The sequence below is a fragment of the Piliocolobus tephrosceles genome, chromosome 12 (genome assembly GCF_002776525.5).
Source record: "Piliocolobus tephrosceles isolate RC106 chromosome 12, ASM277652v3, whole genome shotgun sequence".
In the NCBI taxonomy this organism is placed as follows: Eukaryota; Metazoa; Chordata; class Mammalia; order Primates; family Cercopithecidae; genus Piliocolobus; species Piliocolobus tephrosceles.
Genome location: NC_045445.1, coordinates 53,079,019 through 53,098,497, shown reverse-complemented (window position 1 = coordinate 53,098,497; position 19,479 = coordinate 53,079,019). Strand labels below are relative to the sequence as shown.

The following is a 19,479-nucleotide window of genomic DNA, read 5'->3' as shown; positions in this document are numbered from 1 at the left end:
CACTGGGGGAGAAGGGGCTCCTTTCCCACACTGCTTCATGTGGTCCCAGGAGGAATCAGCCAAGTAGCCTTAGGTTTGAACACACAGCCCTGTTCTGTTGTGTAAAATGTTCTCTCTCCCTCCCAGCAATCCACCTGTGGACTGGATTTGCGGCATGTGACCATCATTGAACTGGTGGGACAGCCACCTCAGGAGGTGGGGCGCATCCGGGAGCAACAGCTGTCAGCCAACATCATCGAGGAGCTCAGGTCCAGGCTGGGAGGCTGCCAAGCGCAGTGTGGGGGAGGGTGGCTGGGGCCCGGGGAGAAACCCTAGGCAGGACACTGGCAAAAGCGGACTATTGGGGAACCGTCAGACACTACTCTCTCGGGGCACCTCTTGTGTTTGAACTCTTATGGATGCATTAGGTAAGACCAGAGAATTCTTTACTTTGGCAGAACATCAGAATCAGATGAGGGCTTAAAATACAGATGACCAGGCCCACCCTAAACCACCTTAGGAATGTGCTTTTACAAAGGCACCTGAGGGGACTCGGAAGCACAGCCAGGGCTGAGACAGTAAACCCAAACTTGACTCAGATAAGCCCCGGCTCTTGTTTTCTGGCCTCATCTGTTTGCCTTCATTCTCCAAAGGAGCAAAAGGCATGGTCTTACCTAATGCCTTTTTTTTTTGAAATGGAGTTTTGCTGTTGTCGCCTAGGCTGGAATGCAATGGCACGATTTCAGCTCACTGCAACTTCCACCTCCCAGGTTCAAGCAATTCTCCTGCCTCAGCCTCCCGAGTAGCTGGGATTACAGGTGTGCGCCACCATGCCCAGCTAATTTTTGTATTTTTAGTAGAGACAGGTTTACCCATATTGGCCAGGCTGGTCTCAGACTCCTGACCTCAGGTGTTCTGCCCACCTCGGCCTCCCAAACTGCTGGGATTACAGACATGAGCCGCCATGCCCGTCACAAAAGGCATCTTTAAGCACTGAAATCTGAGTCATATCTATCAACTCCAGGGGAAGAGAATATTAGAAGTGACAGGTAATGGAAGAAGTGGGTCTTTCTCATTATCTATCCAGTATCACCCTTCTAATACCTTCACATATATTCAGGGCCAATAAAGCCATTACTGCTCTGTTGTAGAGCAGTGCCTCTAAACAATAGAGAAACTGTACCGGCCTCTAGAGCGCAGTCTCAGTGGGGACAGAAAGATTCAGTCCCAATTAGAGAAGAGACTAGAAAGCACTCAGAGGGAGACTGCAGACTTGCAGCTACAGATGGAAGAGTTAACCAGAAGGTATTTATCAACCTAAGGACTACCATGTATGATGTGCATACACAGCACAGTCTCTGCAGCGGGTGGCCCCTGGAGTCACCCTGTGCAGCCTGCACAGCAATATGTGATAGCCCTGCTTAAAAGGGCCTACAATGAAAGCACTGCCTGTTAATAACAAAGCTGTCGCAGCCGAGGTGAGGAAGGGACTGCTTAGCAGAACTAGATGCATAGAGGCAGCAAGAGTAGAGTCTGAACACAGAAAAACAAAGAGACTTGAGACAGGAAGTAGAGGGGATGGGGACCAGGGATGAGGTGGGGAAGGAATTAGTCCATGAGTGGAGGTGCAAAAAGTCAGAAGTAGAGGGGATGGGGACCAGGGATGAGGTGGGGAAGGAATTAGTCCATGAGTGGAGGTGCAAAAAGTCAGAGGGTAGTAGAGCCTGGGGGGATAGGTGCCCAGACAAGGTCTCATACCTCCCTGGGCTGCTCTCTCTAGGCAATTTCAGCGCCTCACTCGCTCCTACTTCAATATGGTGTTGATTGACAAGCAGGGCATTGACCGAGACCGCTACATGGAACCTGTCACCCCCGAGGAAATCTTCACATTCATTGATGACTACCTACTGAGCAATCAGGAGTTGACCCAGCGCCGGGAGCAAAGGGACATATGCGAGTGAACTTGAGCCAGGGCATGGTTGAAGTCAACGGAAAAGCTCCTCTAGTTAGCTGAAACTGAGACCTAATAAAAGGAGGAAATGGTTTCCCACAGTTCTAGGGACAGGACTCTGAAGTGGGTGAGTTTGCCAAATCCTACAACATTTCCAGGCATCCTTTTAGGGCTGTTTAATAGTTTCCCTAGAAGCTAGGTAGGGACTGAGGACAGGCCTTGGGCAGTGGGTTGGGGGTAGAAGTTCTTCCTTTCCTAACCCGGGCCCCTGCCCAGCTCTCCAGTCTTTCAGAAAAGTAAATCCTAAATTCACTCACGAACTGGCTGTTTTAACTGGTTCCTCTACCCCGAGGTGACAGCAGAAGGCAGCGTGAGCACAACAGAAACCAGCTTACACTTTAAGCAAGTGTAGCTGAATTTTCCTTATAGGATGAGGTAGCAGGGTACAAAACTTTTTTTTTTTTTTTTTTTTTGAGACGGAGTCTCGCTCTGTCGCCGAGGCTGGAGTGCAGTGGCGTGATCTCGGCTTATTGCAAGCTCCATCTCCCGGGTTCATGCCATTCTCCTGCCTCAGTCTCTCAAGTAGCTGGGACTACAGGCGCCCGCCACCATGCCTGGCTAATTTTTTGTATTTTTAGTAGAGATGGGGTTTCACCATGTTAGCCAGGATGGTCTCAATCTCCTAACCTCATGATCTGCCCACCTCGGCCTCCCAAAGTGCTGGGATTACAGGCGTGAGCCACCGCGCCCGGCCCAAAACACTCTTGAACTTGTTTGTCATTTCCCCTTCTAGGGCATTGGGCAGCAAATGTTATCTGAACCATCACTTCACTGTTAGGAAAACCCTGCATTGGGAGAGAGCTTGGGAAGATGTATCCAATCAGAGCAGAATGCTCTCTGGGGCCCTCCAGCTGGCTCAGGGAAAAGAACCCCTTCTTCCTGAGGCCTCCCGTTTCTGTAGCAGAAGGCAGACAATTCTCTCCCTTCTTCAGAGGAGTTCCCAGCTTGTTACTTAGGAAACTTCAAAACCACCACTGCAGGTTGCAGGGAAAGAAAAGCAAAACAGACTCGGCCTCATGTATTAACTTCTTCAGATACTCATCCCCTTTTGAGAGATGAGCACAGAGCAGGTGGGAGCTATAGCAGCACAAAAATCAAGCCTTACCAGGCCTAAAATTCGAGGTGGAGCCACACACAGATCCCTGCTCTGACTGCAGTTCCTCTCAATGGTGTGCCAGTGTCTGAAAGAAAAATGTTCTCTCCCTTGCTGCTGAGAAGCTTCTTTCATACAGTCATGAAACCCAGAGTCATAGCTAAGACTCAGCAGCCTCTCTCCGTCAGCTTTACTCAGGGGGTCATCAGTGGATGACTTCAGGGGAGAAGGAAGCAGGCTGGATGGGGAGGCAGAGCTCATAATGCTTGAGCACTATGTGCCAGGTGCTGTTCTAAACTCTCTACTGATTGACTCTGAAGTCTTCACAAGAACCCTCTGAGGTAGGTACTGTTATTATCCCCATTTTACAGATGAGGAAATTGAAGTTGAGTGAGATTAGGCAATTTGCCTAAGATCAGACAGCTAGTAAGTGGCAGAGTCAGGATTTCAACACCAGCAGCCTGGCTCTAGAGGCATAATGTTCTTAGACATTATGCCATCCTGATGCTACTTCTTTTCCTACTTTCCATTTAAAGACAACTGAAAGCTGTAAGCAAGGAGAAAGTTTCCATGTTCTATAATCCTACCCAGACACAAGGCTCAGAGTGGGCTCAGGAGGAAAGAGGGAAATGAAAGGCTCTCAACCTGAGAAAATTCAGTCTTGAAAGCAGAGTGATGGGACATAAATCATGAGCCCAGAACAAATGGGGGGAGCAGTGAGTCAGAGAGAAGCTCCTTCCACTGGGGTTTTAGTGGAAATCTCATTCTTTAAATGCAAAATAAAAAATTAGGGTGTTGCTGGGTAGAATGGAACATGGAGGAAATGTTCAAAGTTGGAGCAAAAAGGTCCCGTCTCCCTCTTCCCTCCAGGAAAATATGGGAACTGTGAGAGGCAGCAGGCAAGTTTTGGGCAGAAGGCAGATACAATGAGTTCATGTGGGAAATCTCTGGTCAGACTAGGTCTGTGGTTCCAAAGGCAAAGACTGCACCTTGGGCGAGATGAATGCCCTTCCTTGTGTTTATCGCTAACACTTCAAGTGGCAAGCCAGGACATGCTAGCAGGTCAAAGGCCCAAACAGAGCAGGCCCACTATCTGCGAAACAGAGCTCCACCTGGACCTGACTCAAGGAACATTTATATGCAACTGAGGAGCTTTTGTTTAATTTCATTTTGAATAGTCAAGGCAAGTCAATCTTGCTTTCCTTATGTAAAGTTTTACAGTAACCTCCTTTGTAGTCCTTTGAAGATGAGGATTTGAGAAATCCTAACTTCTAAAGTAGGGGAGAGACAGCAGCAGAATAAGGCCCACAGCCAGACCCAAAGGGGCTACCCCGACCTCTGTATATATTGTACCTCTCTCTCTGCCCACCTCTCTCCCACTTCTCCCCCATGCCCCACTCTCTCTTATCCTGCCTGTCCCTCTCCCCTACTTCTCTGTCTGTCTCTTTCTCACATACACACACACTCACTCACAAGCAGTACAGTCACTAAGTTGGCTAGGTAATATCCAAAGCATTCTGATTGTCCTACTTTTTGTAAATTGAAGTTATTTAATATATTTTAGAAGAGATGAGTCATCTCTTCCTTTGACTCTTCACCCATAACACACATATCATTCTCACAGGAGGCCGCATGGTGCAGTAGTCAGACTTTGGTTCAAAGCCCAACTCTGTCACGTGACATTGGGCTTGCGTTTCCTCATCTGTAAAAAGGGAAGATTTCCTACTTCATAAAGTGGTTGGAGAAATTAAAGAAATAGTATATGAAGCCTTGTACATAAGCAGCATTTGACATATATTAATGCCCTTTTGCACAAGAGGTCAAGAATTGCTTGGGTTCTACCTAGAAATCGAGAGCCTTATTTCTGAGCTGGGTTACTTGGCACCTGTGTTATTTCTCTCTCAAAACTACATAATGGTAGGAGGAGTAAAAGAAAAAGTCCCCGCCTCCCAGAGAAATTGAAGGATCCAGAAAGAAGTGCTTATAGCAGGGAATGTCTTCTCTCACCTCCTGTATGAACATCTCTCTCCTTCCTCCAGTATAGGAGGGTCTACAAAGCTAAAGGAAGGGTTCCTTTGTTACGAGATAGAAAAGTGGTGCCACTTTTAGGATGATTTCTCAGTTCTCTCCTTAGATACTAAACACAAAGGACAAGGGATCAAGCTCAGCAAAGGTATCAGGCATTTAAGGTATCAGGCAGCAATGCGGGAAAAGGCAAATTTTCTTCAATCAGCACAGGATGGTTAGGGAAGAGCATTTATCACTTTGGTTCTTATCCTTCAAGCCATGGGAAAAGCAACAGTGAGTTAGGACATCAGAGACAAAAGCATTTATAGAACTAACAAACGCAAACATTTGACAAGTGAGAAAGCTTTATTAAAGCACACGTACATGTCAGGGGGTGGGAAACAAAAGAGCAAGTTACAGCCCGGGATCCCAAGTTATGCCTTCCGTTACAATTGCAATCCACACCAAATCAATCTTTGAAAACATTCCTCCATTCGGTTCACACATACAATAGAAACCATTGTAGCTGCCCTTAATCCAGTGTCCTTACAGGAAATCAGTTAGCAGCTGATTCTGTTGAAAGGGATTTCCTCTCTGCTATACACTCCTTCCACACACAACTTTGGCTAGAAACGCTTATAAGAACAGAAAGGTCAGTTTGGATCAGTGAGTACCAGAAGATGAAACTTAGCTCACTAGACCCTTCTCTGAAAAGCCTCAACACACTACACCCATGTAATATGTAGGTCAAATTTAGGAAACAATAGCAAAAACAGGAACTGAAAGCTCATCAAGCAGGAAGTCAGAACCACAGGGAGACTCTGTCTACATTCCCTTCGAGCCCTTAACAGTCCCTAGCCTGGAGAAACACTAGGCCAGTTGAGATAACACTTGGTTCTTCTGACTGACACAGTGGTATGTAGACCATGCTGTTTGATAACACACCCCAGACACAAACACTAAGACAGATGTGGTACATGAGGATGAATATATCTCATCTTTCATTCAAGAACTGAGGAGCTCTCTCTCCAATGACTGCAATATCAGTTTAAAATACAGAAAATTCAGCATGGGCTGTGAGACACTTTACCCTCAGTCACTCTGGTCCTCTGAGATCAGCTAGAAGCTCTCACTGGGCATGCTCATGACTTTTAGTCAAAATACATTATCTAATTGAAGTGCTTTTCTAAAGCAGCTCCATTATAAGAGTCCCCCAAAGGTCTAGTAAAGATGTCTAGAACTGGAAAAAGCTTGGGAATTCTGTTAGCATTTCAAAGAAAAGCATTAGACCAAAGCAAGGTGGAAACTGCTTAAAAACTAGAACAGTTAAATTTAAAAGCCAAGTTCCAGAAGTTTATCAAGGTAGAAAATAAGTTAAAAGCATAAACTGGAGAGGAGAAAGAAGAAGGAACTACTCACCTCTCCCCCACATTCCTCTGTCTTTAGTAACCCAACCCTGCTTCCCAGAGCCTTAAAACCCAGACTGGTCCTAATGCCAAAGGTAGCCAGGGTTTCCTAGGGAAGCAGGAACAATGATAGCAAGACAGAAGATAAAAGGTTTGTTTTAAAAGATGTTTTTAAGTTAAGTAAACCTTATAAAGACATAAGGAAAAATGGACTCTGAAAATATACTAGATTATACACAGAAACATTTTGAAGAGATGCTTATTCTTGAGATTGCTTTAAAAAGGAGAACAAGTCTGCATCACTCTAGCCAGCATAATGAGATTTGCAGAAAATACATGTTTGTACACACACACACACACACACACACACACACATCTATACACACACATTAAATTATAAATCTTTGCTCTTGGTTTCTTCACTTCCTCTGACTGGCCCTTGCCAGGGCTGGACCTGCAGAAGAGGACAGGGACTCATAAACCCAGCTTCTGCTTGGCCATTGAGGAACGGAGCTGCAGAGTTCCTTCTGCCCAAGACCCTGGGTACTGTCGCATCTTCTGCCACAGGCTCACTTCTTCCCCAGTCGAGTCCATCCAGTCCACCACTTCCCCATTACTGTTCCCTGAGGAGAAACACCAGAGGAGGCTAAAGAGGGGCCCCACTCTCAGCCCACCAGGGAAGATGGGTTGTACAGCAAGAGTAGCCACCCCATAACAGTTTTCTGTGAGGATGGGCTGATGGGCACAGCAGTCTGGGAAGTGCTCCCTCACCTGTACTCCTGAGACTCTGTCAAGAGACTCTGGGTTGGTGAAATCAGACTCCAAATGGCACGCGGTTACTAGAGACTTTGTATTCTGAGGCTGTTACAGAGTTCTAGCGCCTGACACCTCATGCCAGAGCTATTGCCAAATGTACTTAAACTTTTTTCTTTTATTATTATTGTTATTATTATTTTGAGACAGAGTCTCGCTCTGTCACCAGGCTGGAGTACAGTGGTGTGATCTTGGCTCACTGCAACCTCCGCCTCCTGGGTTCAAGCCATTCTACTGCCTCAGCCTCCAGAGTAGCTGGGACTACAGGCCTGCACCACCACGCCCAGCTATATTTTTTTTTGTATTTTTAGTAGAGACAGGGTTTCACCATGTTGGCCAGGATGGTCTCAGTCTCTTGACCTCGTGATCCGCCCGCCTCAGCCTCCCAAAGTGCTGGGATTACAGGCGCGAGCCGCCGCGCCCGGCCAACTTTTTTCTTTTAAAGCTAAACACCTTTCCTCTAGCTGCAGACTCCAGGTCAGAAATGAGGATCGTATGTGGCCCCATTCCTATTCTCTTGTATATTCACCCATTAATTCATCAAACATTTATTGAGTGCCTACTGTGTGCCAGGTACTCTTCTAGGCTCTAGAGACACTAGTAAACAAAGCAGAAAAAGTCCCTGTCCTCGGGCAACTTTCATTGGAATAGAGAAGACAGAAAACATACAAGTAAATAAGAGTATTTCAGATAGTGAGATTAACATTATGATGTAAATAAACGGGTGATGTGTAGTGCCTGATTCAGGACCTACTATGCAGATGGAGTGGTCTGAGAACTCTCTGAGAAGGTGACATTTGAACCAAGACCTGAAGGATGAGAAGGAACCAGACTTTCCATTCAGAGAAAACAATAATTGCAAAGGTTCTGAAGTGGGAATGAGCTTGGTATATTTGGAGACCAGAAAGTTATGTGGTTGAAGCATAGTGAGCAAGGGGAAGAGTGATATGAGACAGATCAGAAAGGAATAGAGGGCACAGGTTACACAGGGACCTGTAGACATGGTAAGAACTTTGGATTGTTTTCTAAGCACAACAGAAAGCCACTGAGGGGTTTTAACAGGGGACTGACATGAATTGACTTACATGTGTAAAAACATCAGTCTATATGCTTCATGTTAAATGTTCTGTGTGATTATTAATATGTAAGTATATTAATATACAGGTGCAGAGACTGGACAGAGGGCAAAGAAGAGGATCCGAGACTAAGCTCTACCAAGCACCAACATTTAGAGTTTGGGTATAGAATGCAGCAACTACACAGAAAACTGAGAAGGGGTGAGGAGTAACTTAAAAGGGAATCAGAATGCAGTGTCAATAGAAGTTCAGTGTTTCAAGTGAAGAGGAGTGATCTACTATGTTAAATGGTGCTGAAAATTCTAGTGAGATGAGAACAACACTTTGGCAAGAGCAACTGCTCAGCAGAGTGATGGGACAAAAGCAGATCACAGTGAAGGAGAGCTGAAGGAGAGGTGAGAAGTGGAGACAATTCTTTCTAAGAAACTAGAAGGGGAACATGTGGTCAAGGGGAGGTTTATTTTTGTTTCATAAGATTGGAAATACCAGAGCATACCTGTATTCACCCCTGGTAGGTAGGGAGGATGAAACTGAGAGATGAAGAATATAGAAGTGAGGTCATTGAGAAGGGTGGGGGGAGGTGGCCCAGAGCACTTGGAGAGAGCTTGGCTTTTGCTAGCAAGGACCCTTGTTTCATTATTAACAGGAGGGAAGATGGAATGTATAGGTACATACATATAGGTAGGTTTGTAGATTTTTTTGGTGGGAAGATTATGGAGTTCCTGGCAATCAGGGTTACATTTATCTGTGCATATATCAGTGCATGAGCTCAGCCTTCCCCTAGTCCTGGCACATAGTAGGCACTCAATAAGTATTGGCTGAATGTTAACTGAAAGGAAAGAAGACAACTTTCATCACAGAGGAGCTTTGTGTTGGGGGGGTGGGGGTGGTAATAGGAGTAAAACAGACAAGAAGCCTTCAAACAAGTGAGGATGAGGGAGGGGATCTCACCAGTGCCAACACCCAGCCTGACCCCTCCCAGGAAGTCATTGCTGGCCAGGGGCTCCCGGTCCCACACAGTCAGTTCCAGGCACATATGTTGTAGATCTTCCAGCCTCACACCATTGTAGACAAATGTATGGTTGTAGTGAGGATTCAGGGTCTTCTTCATCACAGGAGTTTTACGTTTACTGGCCTTGTTCCTCATGGGAAGGAGGTATCTGGCAGAGGGCAGGGAGTAATCAATAGCCTACTCAAAGCTGGCAGTTATCTCTCTAAATTCCCCTTTCCCCTACCACAGGACTAGCCCAGGAAGATGAACCCACATCCAGATCCTAGTACACACGCCCCTCCTTGAATCTGCTGAAGCAGAGTTCCCACTATCTCTACTAGATCATTCACCTGATTCAATTCCTTTAACCTAGAGAGAAAATGAATGTAATAGTATTAGTGAGGCTATTCTGTGCTCCACTGAAAATGGGTTTTAAATATTTGGCTCTGTTTCTACTAGACAATTTATCTCTTTAAATAAAACCAACAGTAATATCTATAAGCTTAGCCAAACATGATTTCTAGATAAATTAAGACAAATCCGTCATTTGGGGAAAGCTTAAAAATTGTGGGAAACAAAGCCCTGAGTTCCCAAATCTAGACAGTCAGAAGGCACAGATTTTTACCCAGAATTAATTAAGAGCATGAGTCAGACAAAAGTCAGAACCTGTCTACAACCCTCTTATTTGGAATATCAAGTCTACAGCCCAGTCCAAACTGGGCTCAGAGCAGTGCAAAGGTGGTGGAGGTTTTGTCATTACCTAATTTCAGGAACAAATTTGGTTGCCGGGAGTGGTAAGACACAGTGGATAATATCCACAGAGAAAGTTAAATTGGGTTCTTCTCTTAGCTCTCTTGTTCTGAAACTGGTTAGTTTGGGGCTGGTCTAGGGACTCACCCCTTGACAAAGCTGTCTGAAGTCCCTCCTGCTTTGGCAGCCGTCAAGTTCTTGGCTTCTTTGATCCACACCTGGAGCTCTCCCCCTTCCCCACCTTTACCTGCAAGGGATGTCAGCCATAGCAAGTGAGCCCCTTACACCTCTAGGTTTATCTTGAGCTTTGTTTATGCAGCACTTTCTTTCCTTGCTCCTAAAGGCAGCGAGCTTCATAACAGAACCATGCCTGTCCTGTCTTCTCAGTGCCTAGCACAGTGCCTGCCAGTAAGCAATAGGCGCTGTATTAATAACAACCACAATATCAATAAATGCCTATTGAAAACTGGCTATGTGCCAGACACCATGTTAAGCATTTAATTCTCAAAACAACTCTAGGAGAGTCACACTATTTTGGTCCTCATTTTGTATATGAGAAAATTGAGGTTTAGAGACATAAAGTTGCCTGATATTTGTTCAATTATTTAAGAAAGAGGGAACTCTGTTTGAGTTCTTGATTCCACCCCTACTTCACAGGACACACCAGGCATCATCAATTTCAATCCCCACCTCCCAATTGAAATATCTCTTTCTCCACTAGTCCCTTCCCCTCAGTCTAAATATATACTAATCTCATCTCTTTGAAAAAGTACTTCTAAAAAGAAAAGCTCCCTTTAACCTTATCTCTTCTTCAAGCTATTCTCCATGTCTCTACTTTCTTTCACCATCAATTATCCTGAGGGAAAAAAAGTCCACACTTACCACCTCTACTTCTTTGCCCATTCACTCACCCTAGTTTCTAGTGAAATCTGGTTTCTGCTTTCACTGATCCACTGAAAATGCAATCTAATGCCAATCGGCCATGTCTTCTCAGACCTCATCTGGTCTGACCTCCCTGTAGTATTTCAATACTGTTGATAACCCCCGCCCCTTCCTCTTGAAGCTCTCTCCTGATAACCTTTTACTTCACTGGTGTTTCTTTCTCTCTTCATGCTTCAAAATGTTGCTGATCTCTCTGGTTCTATACTTGCCTCTCTTCTCTAGTCATTCTACATACCCTCATTGGGGATATCATTGATTCCCCCAAACCTTCTAGATGTGACTCTGCCAAAGGTGTATTTTTTCAAAGAACTTAGGTGACACATTGCCAGTGGATCAAGTGAAACTCTTTATCATTAAGTTCAAGGCCCTCTTCAGTCAGGCTCCCACCTCATGTCCAATTCCAGCCCCACACCCACATCTAGTGTACCAAAACTCCAGTCCCACTAAAATAAGGGACACACTCACAACCCCACATTTACCATGCCTTTTTAAAACCTTTGCTCATGTTATCCCCTCTTCTGAAAATGCTCTTCTCTTCTCATCCTGCTCCTTTTCTGTCTGGTAAAGTTTTAAGATCCAGTTTTAATGTTACTTCTTCAAAGCTCTCCCAAATGTAACCAGACATAATTGACGACTCCCGTATCTGCGTCCTTTTAGCACATGACAGTCTTTCTTGCCAAAACTTAAGCTCCTCAAGGGAAAGCAAGTATGTTTTACTCATCTACACAACCATAGTCACTAACACAGTGGCTGGCATGTTGAATTATTCTTCCCCAGCTTTCAACTTCCTGCCCTTCATACTTTACCACCTCTCCCAGCCACCCTTCTCAGCCCCAAAGTTTCTGTTCTCTTCTGCCCTCTTAGTAGCTTGCCACAGCTGGACCAAGACCAAGTCCATTTAATAGCCTAAAAAAAGAAAAGAATGCCAACCCTAAGGCATTCCCTTCTGGTTGGAAAAATGCAGAGAGGCTTCCTTAGTAAAGGAACCTCCCTAGCAGATCCAAGGAGCACCCCAATCTGGTCTCTTCAACAGTGCTAGCCAGTAGCCAGCACCGGCCTCACACAGATCCTGTGCAGAAGACTGAGAGCTAAATCCAGGATCCCAAAGAAAACTCACTCTTTTTCCGGTCACCTCCAACAGGGGGTTTGGAGGCTGGGATGTATTTCAGTGAAACCACCAACTCGCCTTTGTGTGATGGCAAGCCAGTCGGGGACTCAGCACTGATCTGAAACACAGGGAAACCCAACAGGTCAAGCTGGGTCTCTCAGGAATTGCTGGGACTTCTCCCTGAGAAAATTCTAAAATTACCCCCCAAGAACAGCATCAGGGTAAAAGAGGATCCTTCTTCATATGAATATAATCCAGGGTCCCTAGGCCATGGCAGCCACAGGTTTCTATGGCAGTTTCTTTATAAGGAAACAGGGCAGAACCAACAAAGAGTCTTCTGCAATACCCACTATTATGCCACTTTGGGGGTATAGTTACTCTATTCCAAATACTCTCAAAGATCTTCAAGCAACGTTGCCATACAAACTCACGAAGGACTGACAGCATGACGGAGAATCTTGCTACCAGCATTGTTAGTAATAGGCAAAAAGTAGAAACAACCTAAATGTCAATCAATATAGAAGGAGTTAAATGAGTAATTGTAGTGTCCTTGTATGGCATATGGCATGCAATCATCAAAAAAGAATGCAGTGAATCTGTACATGCTGACATGGAAAGATATTCAAGACATAGGGTCAAGTCAACAAAGCCAGATGCAGAAAAATGTTCCACTTATATTAAAATATATTCATATTTGTACATGTGACTATAAATGTATGTAAATAACGATTACCATTATCACTTACGTTAGCCCTTACTATGTGCTAGGCACTGTTATAAGTACTTTAGGTGTATCATTTTGTTTGATGACTATCTCTATGAGATAGGTATTATTATCCCCATTTTATAAGTGATGGAAGAGAGGAACAGAGAAGCTAAGTAACTCGTGCAAGGTCACACAGTTAGTAATTGGCAGAGCCAAGATTCAAATTCAGACTGACTGGTTCCAGAGTCCATGCTTTTAAACACTATACCACACTGCATAGAAAAACCCAGGATGCGAACAAACTTATCAACGTTTCCTCTAGGGAGGGAACAGAATAGGGAAATGAAAGACGATGTTCCCTTTTTCACTCTAATAAACATTTAGTGTCTTTTAAATGAGAATAGTATATATCATTTGTATGGTATTTCAAATACTTTGTATTTTTAAAAAGAGGGCTTGTGGCGGGAGTAATCGCTATGGCGGGGGAGAGAAAGAGGGCTTTCAGCCAGGGGCAGTGGCTCATATTTGTAATCCCAGCACTTTGGGAGGCTGAGGTGGGCAAATGCTTGAGTCCAGGAGTTCGAGACCAGCCTGGGCAACATACCAAAACCCCGTCTCTACAAAAAACACAAAAATCAGCCGATGGGCTGGTGTGGGCCTACAATCCCAGCTACTTGGGAGGCTGAGGCATGAGAATCACTTGAACCTGGGAAGCAGAGGTTGCAGTGAGCCAAGATCATGCCACCGCACTCCAGCCTGGGTGACAAGAGCCAGACCCTGTCCCTCTCCCCAAAAAAAGAAAAAAGGAGGGCTTGCAAAGATTTGAAGGATAGGTGAAACTCTGTTACACGAATTTGAATATGCCACAATTATAAATTTTGCATTTATGTAAGTTATCTTTGATCAATGTCTGTCTCTACCACTAGAGTCGAAGTGCCAAGAGACAGGAATCAAGCCTATTTTTGTTCATCCTAGTATGCTCAACACTTAGCAAAGTATCTGGCACATAGTAGATGCTCCACAAATATTTACTGAATGAATGTAAGAGTGAACGAATGAATTTCTGGGATGAGCAGCAGGTGGCCTATTGTCTTTGACTTTGATTGGCAGAACTGGTTCACTCTACTGGATCTCTCTGCATGACTGTTCCTTATGCTTTAATATCCAGAGCATGAGCTGATGCAGACTAGAGGTGCCCTTTCACCTGCTTGTTTTGTTTTTGTTTTTGTTTTTGTTCTTGTTTTTGTTTGAGACAGGGTTTCACTCCCACAGCCCAGGCAGGCTGGAATGCAATGGCACGATCTCAGCTCACTGCAATCTCTGCCTCCCAAGCTCAAGTGATTCTCCAGCGTCAGCCTCCCAAGTAGCTGGGGCTACAGGCACACACCACCACACCCAGCTAATTTTTGTAGAGGGGGGGTTTTGCCATGTTGCCCAGGCTGGTCCGAAACTCCTGAGCTCAAGCGATCTGCTCACCTCAGCCTCCCAAAGTGCTGGGATTACAAGCAGGAGCCACCGCACTTGGCCTTGCCTGTGTTAATTGGGGTTCCTCTAACCTAGGTCCTCACCAATACTAGGAAGGCATAATCCCCACAGGTTTGGATCAACATACCACATACCCAGAACGCACAGTTTAATATATGTGAGAGAGACAAAAGAATCAGGAAGTAGATGCAGGCAAGGGAAAACTGAATAGGAGCAAATGGATTGCTAGGGAAAAAACAAAAACAAAAACAAAACCAGAATCAACAAATGTAGAAGTTAGAATCGATATATAATATGGGAGTGGTCTTTCTGTTGTTTATAAAATGTCTATACAATTTATTCATTTCTAGAAAATTAATTTTTTAGAAAAGTTCTGAGAGTTTCAGTGGACTCTTAAAAATTGGAGTTTAGCATTAGCTAGAAACTGGCATATTTGTTTTAGTAGCACATTTTTAATCTGGCTCCAAATATTTGCAAAGAGCAAATACCTCCATGTTAATGTGATTTCTTCTCTTTATATAAAACAGTTTCATTGGCAGTAGTTCATGATGATTTACAGTGACATTTCCAATATAATTATATTGACTGTAGAGAATGACTTGGGTGCCAAATGGTTAAGAAATTCTAAATTTGTAATAATATGTTATAGTTTGGTAATAATTTCTATCCTGTCTTTTTATTGATATATAATAATTGTATGTATTTATGGGGTACATGTGATATTTTGTTACATCCATCATTTTGAATATTTATCATTTCTCTGCATTAGAAACATTTCAAATCTTCTAGCTATTTTGAAATACATATATTTTTGTTGACTATAGTCATCCTACTGTGCTACTGAACGAATTCCTGTTTTTATTAGTATTTAAAGGGACAAATTGAATGTTGTCACTTTTTTTTTTTTTTTTTTTTTTTGCAAGGGCAACAGCTATCAAAATATTGGATGTATATTTGCTTTCACTCAGCAGTTCCACCAACAGGAATTTCTCTGACAGTTACATTCACAAAAGAAGACCAAGATATATTACAGCATAGTTTTAAGAGCGAAAAAGAATTCAAACAACTTAAATGCCTATTAGTGGGGGAATGGTAAATAAACTATAATACAGGCACATGAAAAAATACTATGCAGCAGCAATTAAAATGAGATAGATCTGTATGTGATGGCACAAAAGGATGCCCATGATATATTGTTAAATGAAAAAACAAACGTGTACAATGAGGTGCATGTGAGCTCATTTGTGTAAAAAAAGAAAAAATATACATGTAAATACACGGACGCATATCTGTGCTGCTTAATACAAAATTTCTTTTCTCTTTTTTTTTTTTTTTTTACTTGTTGAGATGGAGTTTCACTCTGTTGCCCAGACTGGAGTGCAAAGGCGCAATCTTGGATCACTGCAACCTCCGCCTCCTGGGTTCAAGTGATTCTCCTGCCTCAGCCTCCCAAGTAGCTGGGATTACAGGCTTGCGCCACCATGCCCAGCTAATTTTTTTGTGTATAGTAGAGACGGGGTTTCACCATGTTGGTCAGGCTGGTCTCGAACTCCTGACCTCAGGTGTTCCGCCTGCCTCCACCTCCCAATGTGCTGGGATTACAGGCGTGAGTCACCACACCCAGCCATAAAAAATTTCTAGAAGGATACACAAGTAGCGTTAACACTGGTTATTTCTAAGGAATGGAACCTACTTTCCTTTTAATATACTTTATGTTGTTTTAATTTCGAACCATGTGTACATAAGTCCTTTTTTGCTTAATTTTCTTAATATGGTAAAAAGTTCAAATGCTTAAAAAGGGGATATAGAGAAAACTAAATATTCCTTCTACCTCAGTCTCCATTCCTAGAGGCAGCCACTATGACTAGTTTCTCATCTAACTTCCCAAGGATAGTCTATGGACCATGTAAAACCATCCCACATTTAAAACGCTAGTGTAAAAAAAATTAAAGATGAACTTTGTCATGTCATTGTATAGTTCTGATAATTAAGAAGTTGCTGAATAAGTCCTCTGTTTTAGCAGTTTCTTCTTAGCCAGATGATTTCCCTACATTATTTTATAAGTTAAGGGACTCATCTAGTTGGCCAGTGACAGAACCAGGATTCCAATACAGGTCTACACTCAGATCCCAGGCATGATTATGCCACACTGCTACACTCTGGCCCGAGGTGCCATCTCCAAAGTAATATTTCCCTGGCCTCTGTAACCAAGAGCATAGCAATTGGAGCTCCATGAATTGCTTTACTTCCCATTTGGAAGTAAAGCAGTGGCGTGGCAAAAGGATACAGATTAGGATATACACAGAAGGTTAGCTTGGAGAAGAGGTGTGAGTTAGGATGTTAGGATACACCCAGATTCTGGAAGGTTAGGAGGCAAAGCTTGGTACACATATGAAAATTTTTTCAAAGCAACACCATGGCTTCATACTTTGCCTGGTTTACACAGAACTCACACTTGATATACAAATGCCTCTGAAATTGCTGTCAAACTCAGAAACAGCAGCAGGGGGCACTAGAACTCCAGAGAAGACTACAGTCAAAGACGCTACCAACATAGACCAGCAGAGGCTACTGCAGACAATTCTACCTCAGATCCAAACTGCAGGAGTTGTTAAAGCAGACTACCTTTCCATGTAAAGGGAGGCAATGATCCAGTTTCTTATCAAGCTTCCAGGAATCCATCTGGATCTCTGCCTCTCCAAGGAAAGTGTTTCTGCCAAAACGGCCATGATGCCAAACTGAGAACTGCAGGGTCCTCTGGGTCAGGAGGGATTCTGGGATCTCATACTGTGAAGGGAAAGTAGAAGCCCAAGATGATTAGTTTCAGGTAATTCTTCAGACAAGATTATTCCAAAACCTGAGCAACCATTCCTGAAGTCACTAGTCCTGAATACCAAATTACTTTATATTCCCTAAGCACTTTGAGTTTCCTGACTCAAAGCCTCAACTTAACCCATTTTATAAAAACCTACCATATTCCATAGAAGGACCTGGAAAATTAATTTTTTCTTGAGTGGATGAGGTAACACTGGATCGTCCAAAAACAACTGCCAAGGAGACTCCTTATCTCAAATGTCTTTTTAAAATGAGATCTGTGGTCATGTGAATCTCCAACTTCACAACAATCCAGGAAAGGCAGATCACCTTTGTTCTCTTCACTGGGAGTTCAGGATGTGAACAGATACCCAACGTATCCTCAGACACAGATATGGCCCACTGAAATCCGTGTCACCTGGCCATGTTGCAGAGGAATAGCCACAGCTTAGGGCACAAGACAGAACAAGTTCTCCTACCCTTGGGGTCTAGATACTTACCCTGAGGGTCTCATCATATAGTGGATTAATGGTGTCCCGCTTGATGCTGGTTTTTCTTTTTCCTTGGCGGGACTTGTCAGGCAGAAGGTAAGTCTTCACATATCTAGAAACCAAAGAGAGTACTGAGTAATTTGCTGGCCTTTCTCAAGCCTGCTTTTCACTTTCCTGCTCTCCATATAAATATGCCATGGTGACATGTGATGACAAAAAAGTCACCTCAAGCCCTCTTAGACATGCCATTCTTGCTTTTTCCCAATCCTGGTTCTTTTCCTACATCTCACCTCCCTGCTCCCCCAGAAACAGATAAGCTCTGTTCAAGAGTGCCCAGACAGATGCCGGGGACTGGTCTCTGGTCTCAGAGCATCAGTCAGGTTCCAGAAGCACTCACGGGTTAGAGCGCTTCTTGGCTTCATCAGCATAGGCCAGCTGATGGCACTCCTTCACATGGACAACCAGACTCTGGGTTTGCTGCTCATACTTCAGGGAAAAGGCAATCCTGCCAGTCACAAAGATGTTCCCGAAATCACCAGCTTCACTGTAGATGCTCATCATGCTGCCGATCGTACTCTGAAGATAAAGCACCCACGAACATCTGGGGAAGGCACACTCCCCCGCCCACATTACTCACATCTTCCACATTACTCACATCTTCCCTCATGATAAAGCCACAGTCACTCAACAGAAGTTTCAGAAGCTCCTGCAACAAGCCAGTGCTGCTGACATTCCTTGACCCAGAGGGTAAGAGAGAACTACCAGCACTTATCACTGTTTAGGTGAATAAATCAGCTCATGGCTCACCTACCTCTTAGCTTCTCTTCCTCTCCTCTTTTTAGAAATGTTAGTGTTCATTTTCACCTGCCCCAGGAGGTGGGCAGGGAGCAGAGGCAAGGCGCAGGTAAGTCCATTTGGGGAATGCGTTATATACACTAAAACACCAGCTAGAAGGGGGCTAGTCACTAACTAAAACAAGGTGCCTTAATTATCTGTGGGTTTCTCTTATCCACCTTATGTCTATCAGGGTCTATAGAGAAAAGAGATTTGGCCAGAATTGGAAGTGAGTGGGAGGGAGGAAACCCCACCACAAGTGAAAAGGCACCTTCCTCTCCGGCAGTAATCGGTCATGCGAGCTGACATTCTCTTCCCATGTGTGAGTGTGAACAAATTCTGTTCACCCTTGTTCCTATTTCCCTAAATATCAATCTTCATGCTTATGACAGAACCAGGCCCTGATTCTTAAATGTTCCTTTAACTTCATTATCCTGACTGGTATTACTACTTGTTAACCATACCCTGATGTCGATTAACCCTGCCAGAGCCCCTTTCATGACAGTCACTTTCCTTTAATGTTGAGAATTTGGAATGGGCTATGATGAAGAAATCTGATCTTGCTCACTTCATAGCCTGGGTACCCCTTCAGAGAATAAGTTAAGGCTATTGTTCACAAAGCTGTGATGAAAAATGTCCCAAGTCTTAATTATCTGATGTAATAATCTCCAGGTGGGGACTCAGGAAGTCACCTAGATGTACGCTAAGCACCTATAGTCTAAACTGAGGATAGGAACAAACAAATGATCTTACTTACCTGAAAAAAGTGACTAGGATGGTTTCCCCAGGTTCTGAGTCTGCTCTCGGGAGGTGCTTCTTTTCTTCCTAGTACCCCAACATGCCTGTAACCACAGATCTAATAGAACTTACCATGGAGGAACCACTTTGCATGCTGCTTCTGGCTAGCTTCTGGCGATGTAACTTCACTAGGTGGTCAATGTCTTCTTCTTCCTCCTCCTCCTCTTCCTGGAAC

General features: G+C 44.0%; 2 protein-coding genes across 3 annotated transcripts in view; one reads left to right on the top strand and one right to left on the bottom strand.

The window, feature by feature from the left end:
- The window catches only part of SRPX2 (sushi repeat containing protein X-linked 2), a 32,167-nt gene extending 25,428 nt beyond the window's left edge, over positions 1-6,739 (top strand). The window contains exons 10-11 of the mRNA XM_023202871.2: positions 127-248; positions 1,760-6,739. Of these exons, the coding sequence (XP_023058639.1) occupies positions 127-248; positions 1,760-1,940 (303 nt within the window). The 3' untranslated portion in view covers positions 1,941-6,739. The remainder of the gene's footprint in view (positions 1-126; positions 249-1,759) is intronic.
- Positions 5,438-19,479, bottom strand: part of SYTL4 (synaptotagmin like 4) — a 62,729-nt gene continuing 48,687 nt past the window's right edge. For both annotated transcript variants that reach the window (XM_031936626.1, XM_023202913.1), the window contains 8 exons: positions 19,377-19,472; positions 18,070-18,248; positions 17,682-17,784; positions 16,993-17,154; positions 12,186-12,294; positions 10,274-10,373; positions 9,337-9,545; positions 5,438-7,119 (listed from right to left, as the gene is read on the bottom strand). In XM_031936626.1, the coding sequence (XP_031792486.1) occupies positions 6,971-7,119; positions 9,337-9,545; positions 10,274-10,373; positions 12,186-12,294; positions 16,993-17,154; positions 17,682-17,784; positions 18,070-18,248; positions 19,377-19,472 (1,107 nt within the window). In that variant the 3' untranslated portion in view covers positions 5,438-6,970. The remainder of the gene's footprint in view (positions 7,120-9,336; positions 9,546-10,273; positions 10,374-12,185; positions 12,295-16,992; positions 17,155-17,681; positions 17,785-18,069; positions 18,249-19,376; positions 19,473-19,479) is intronic.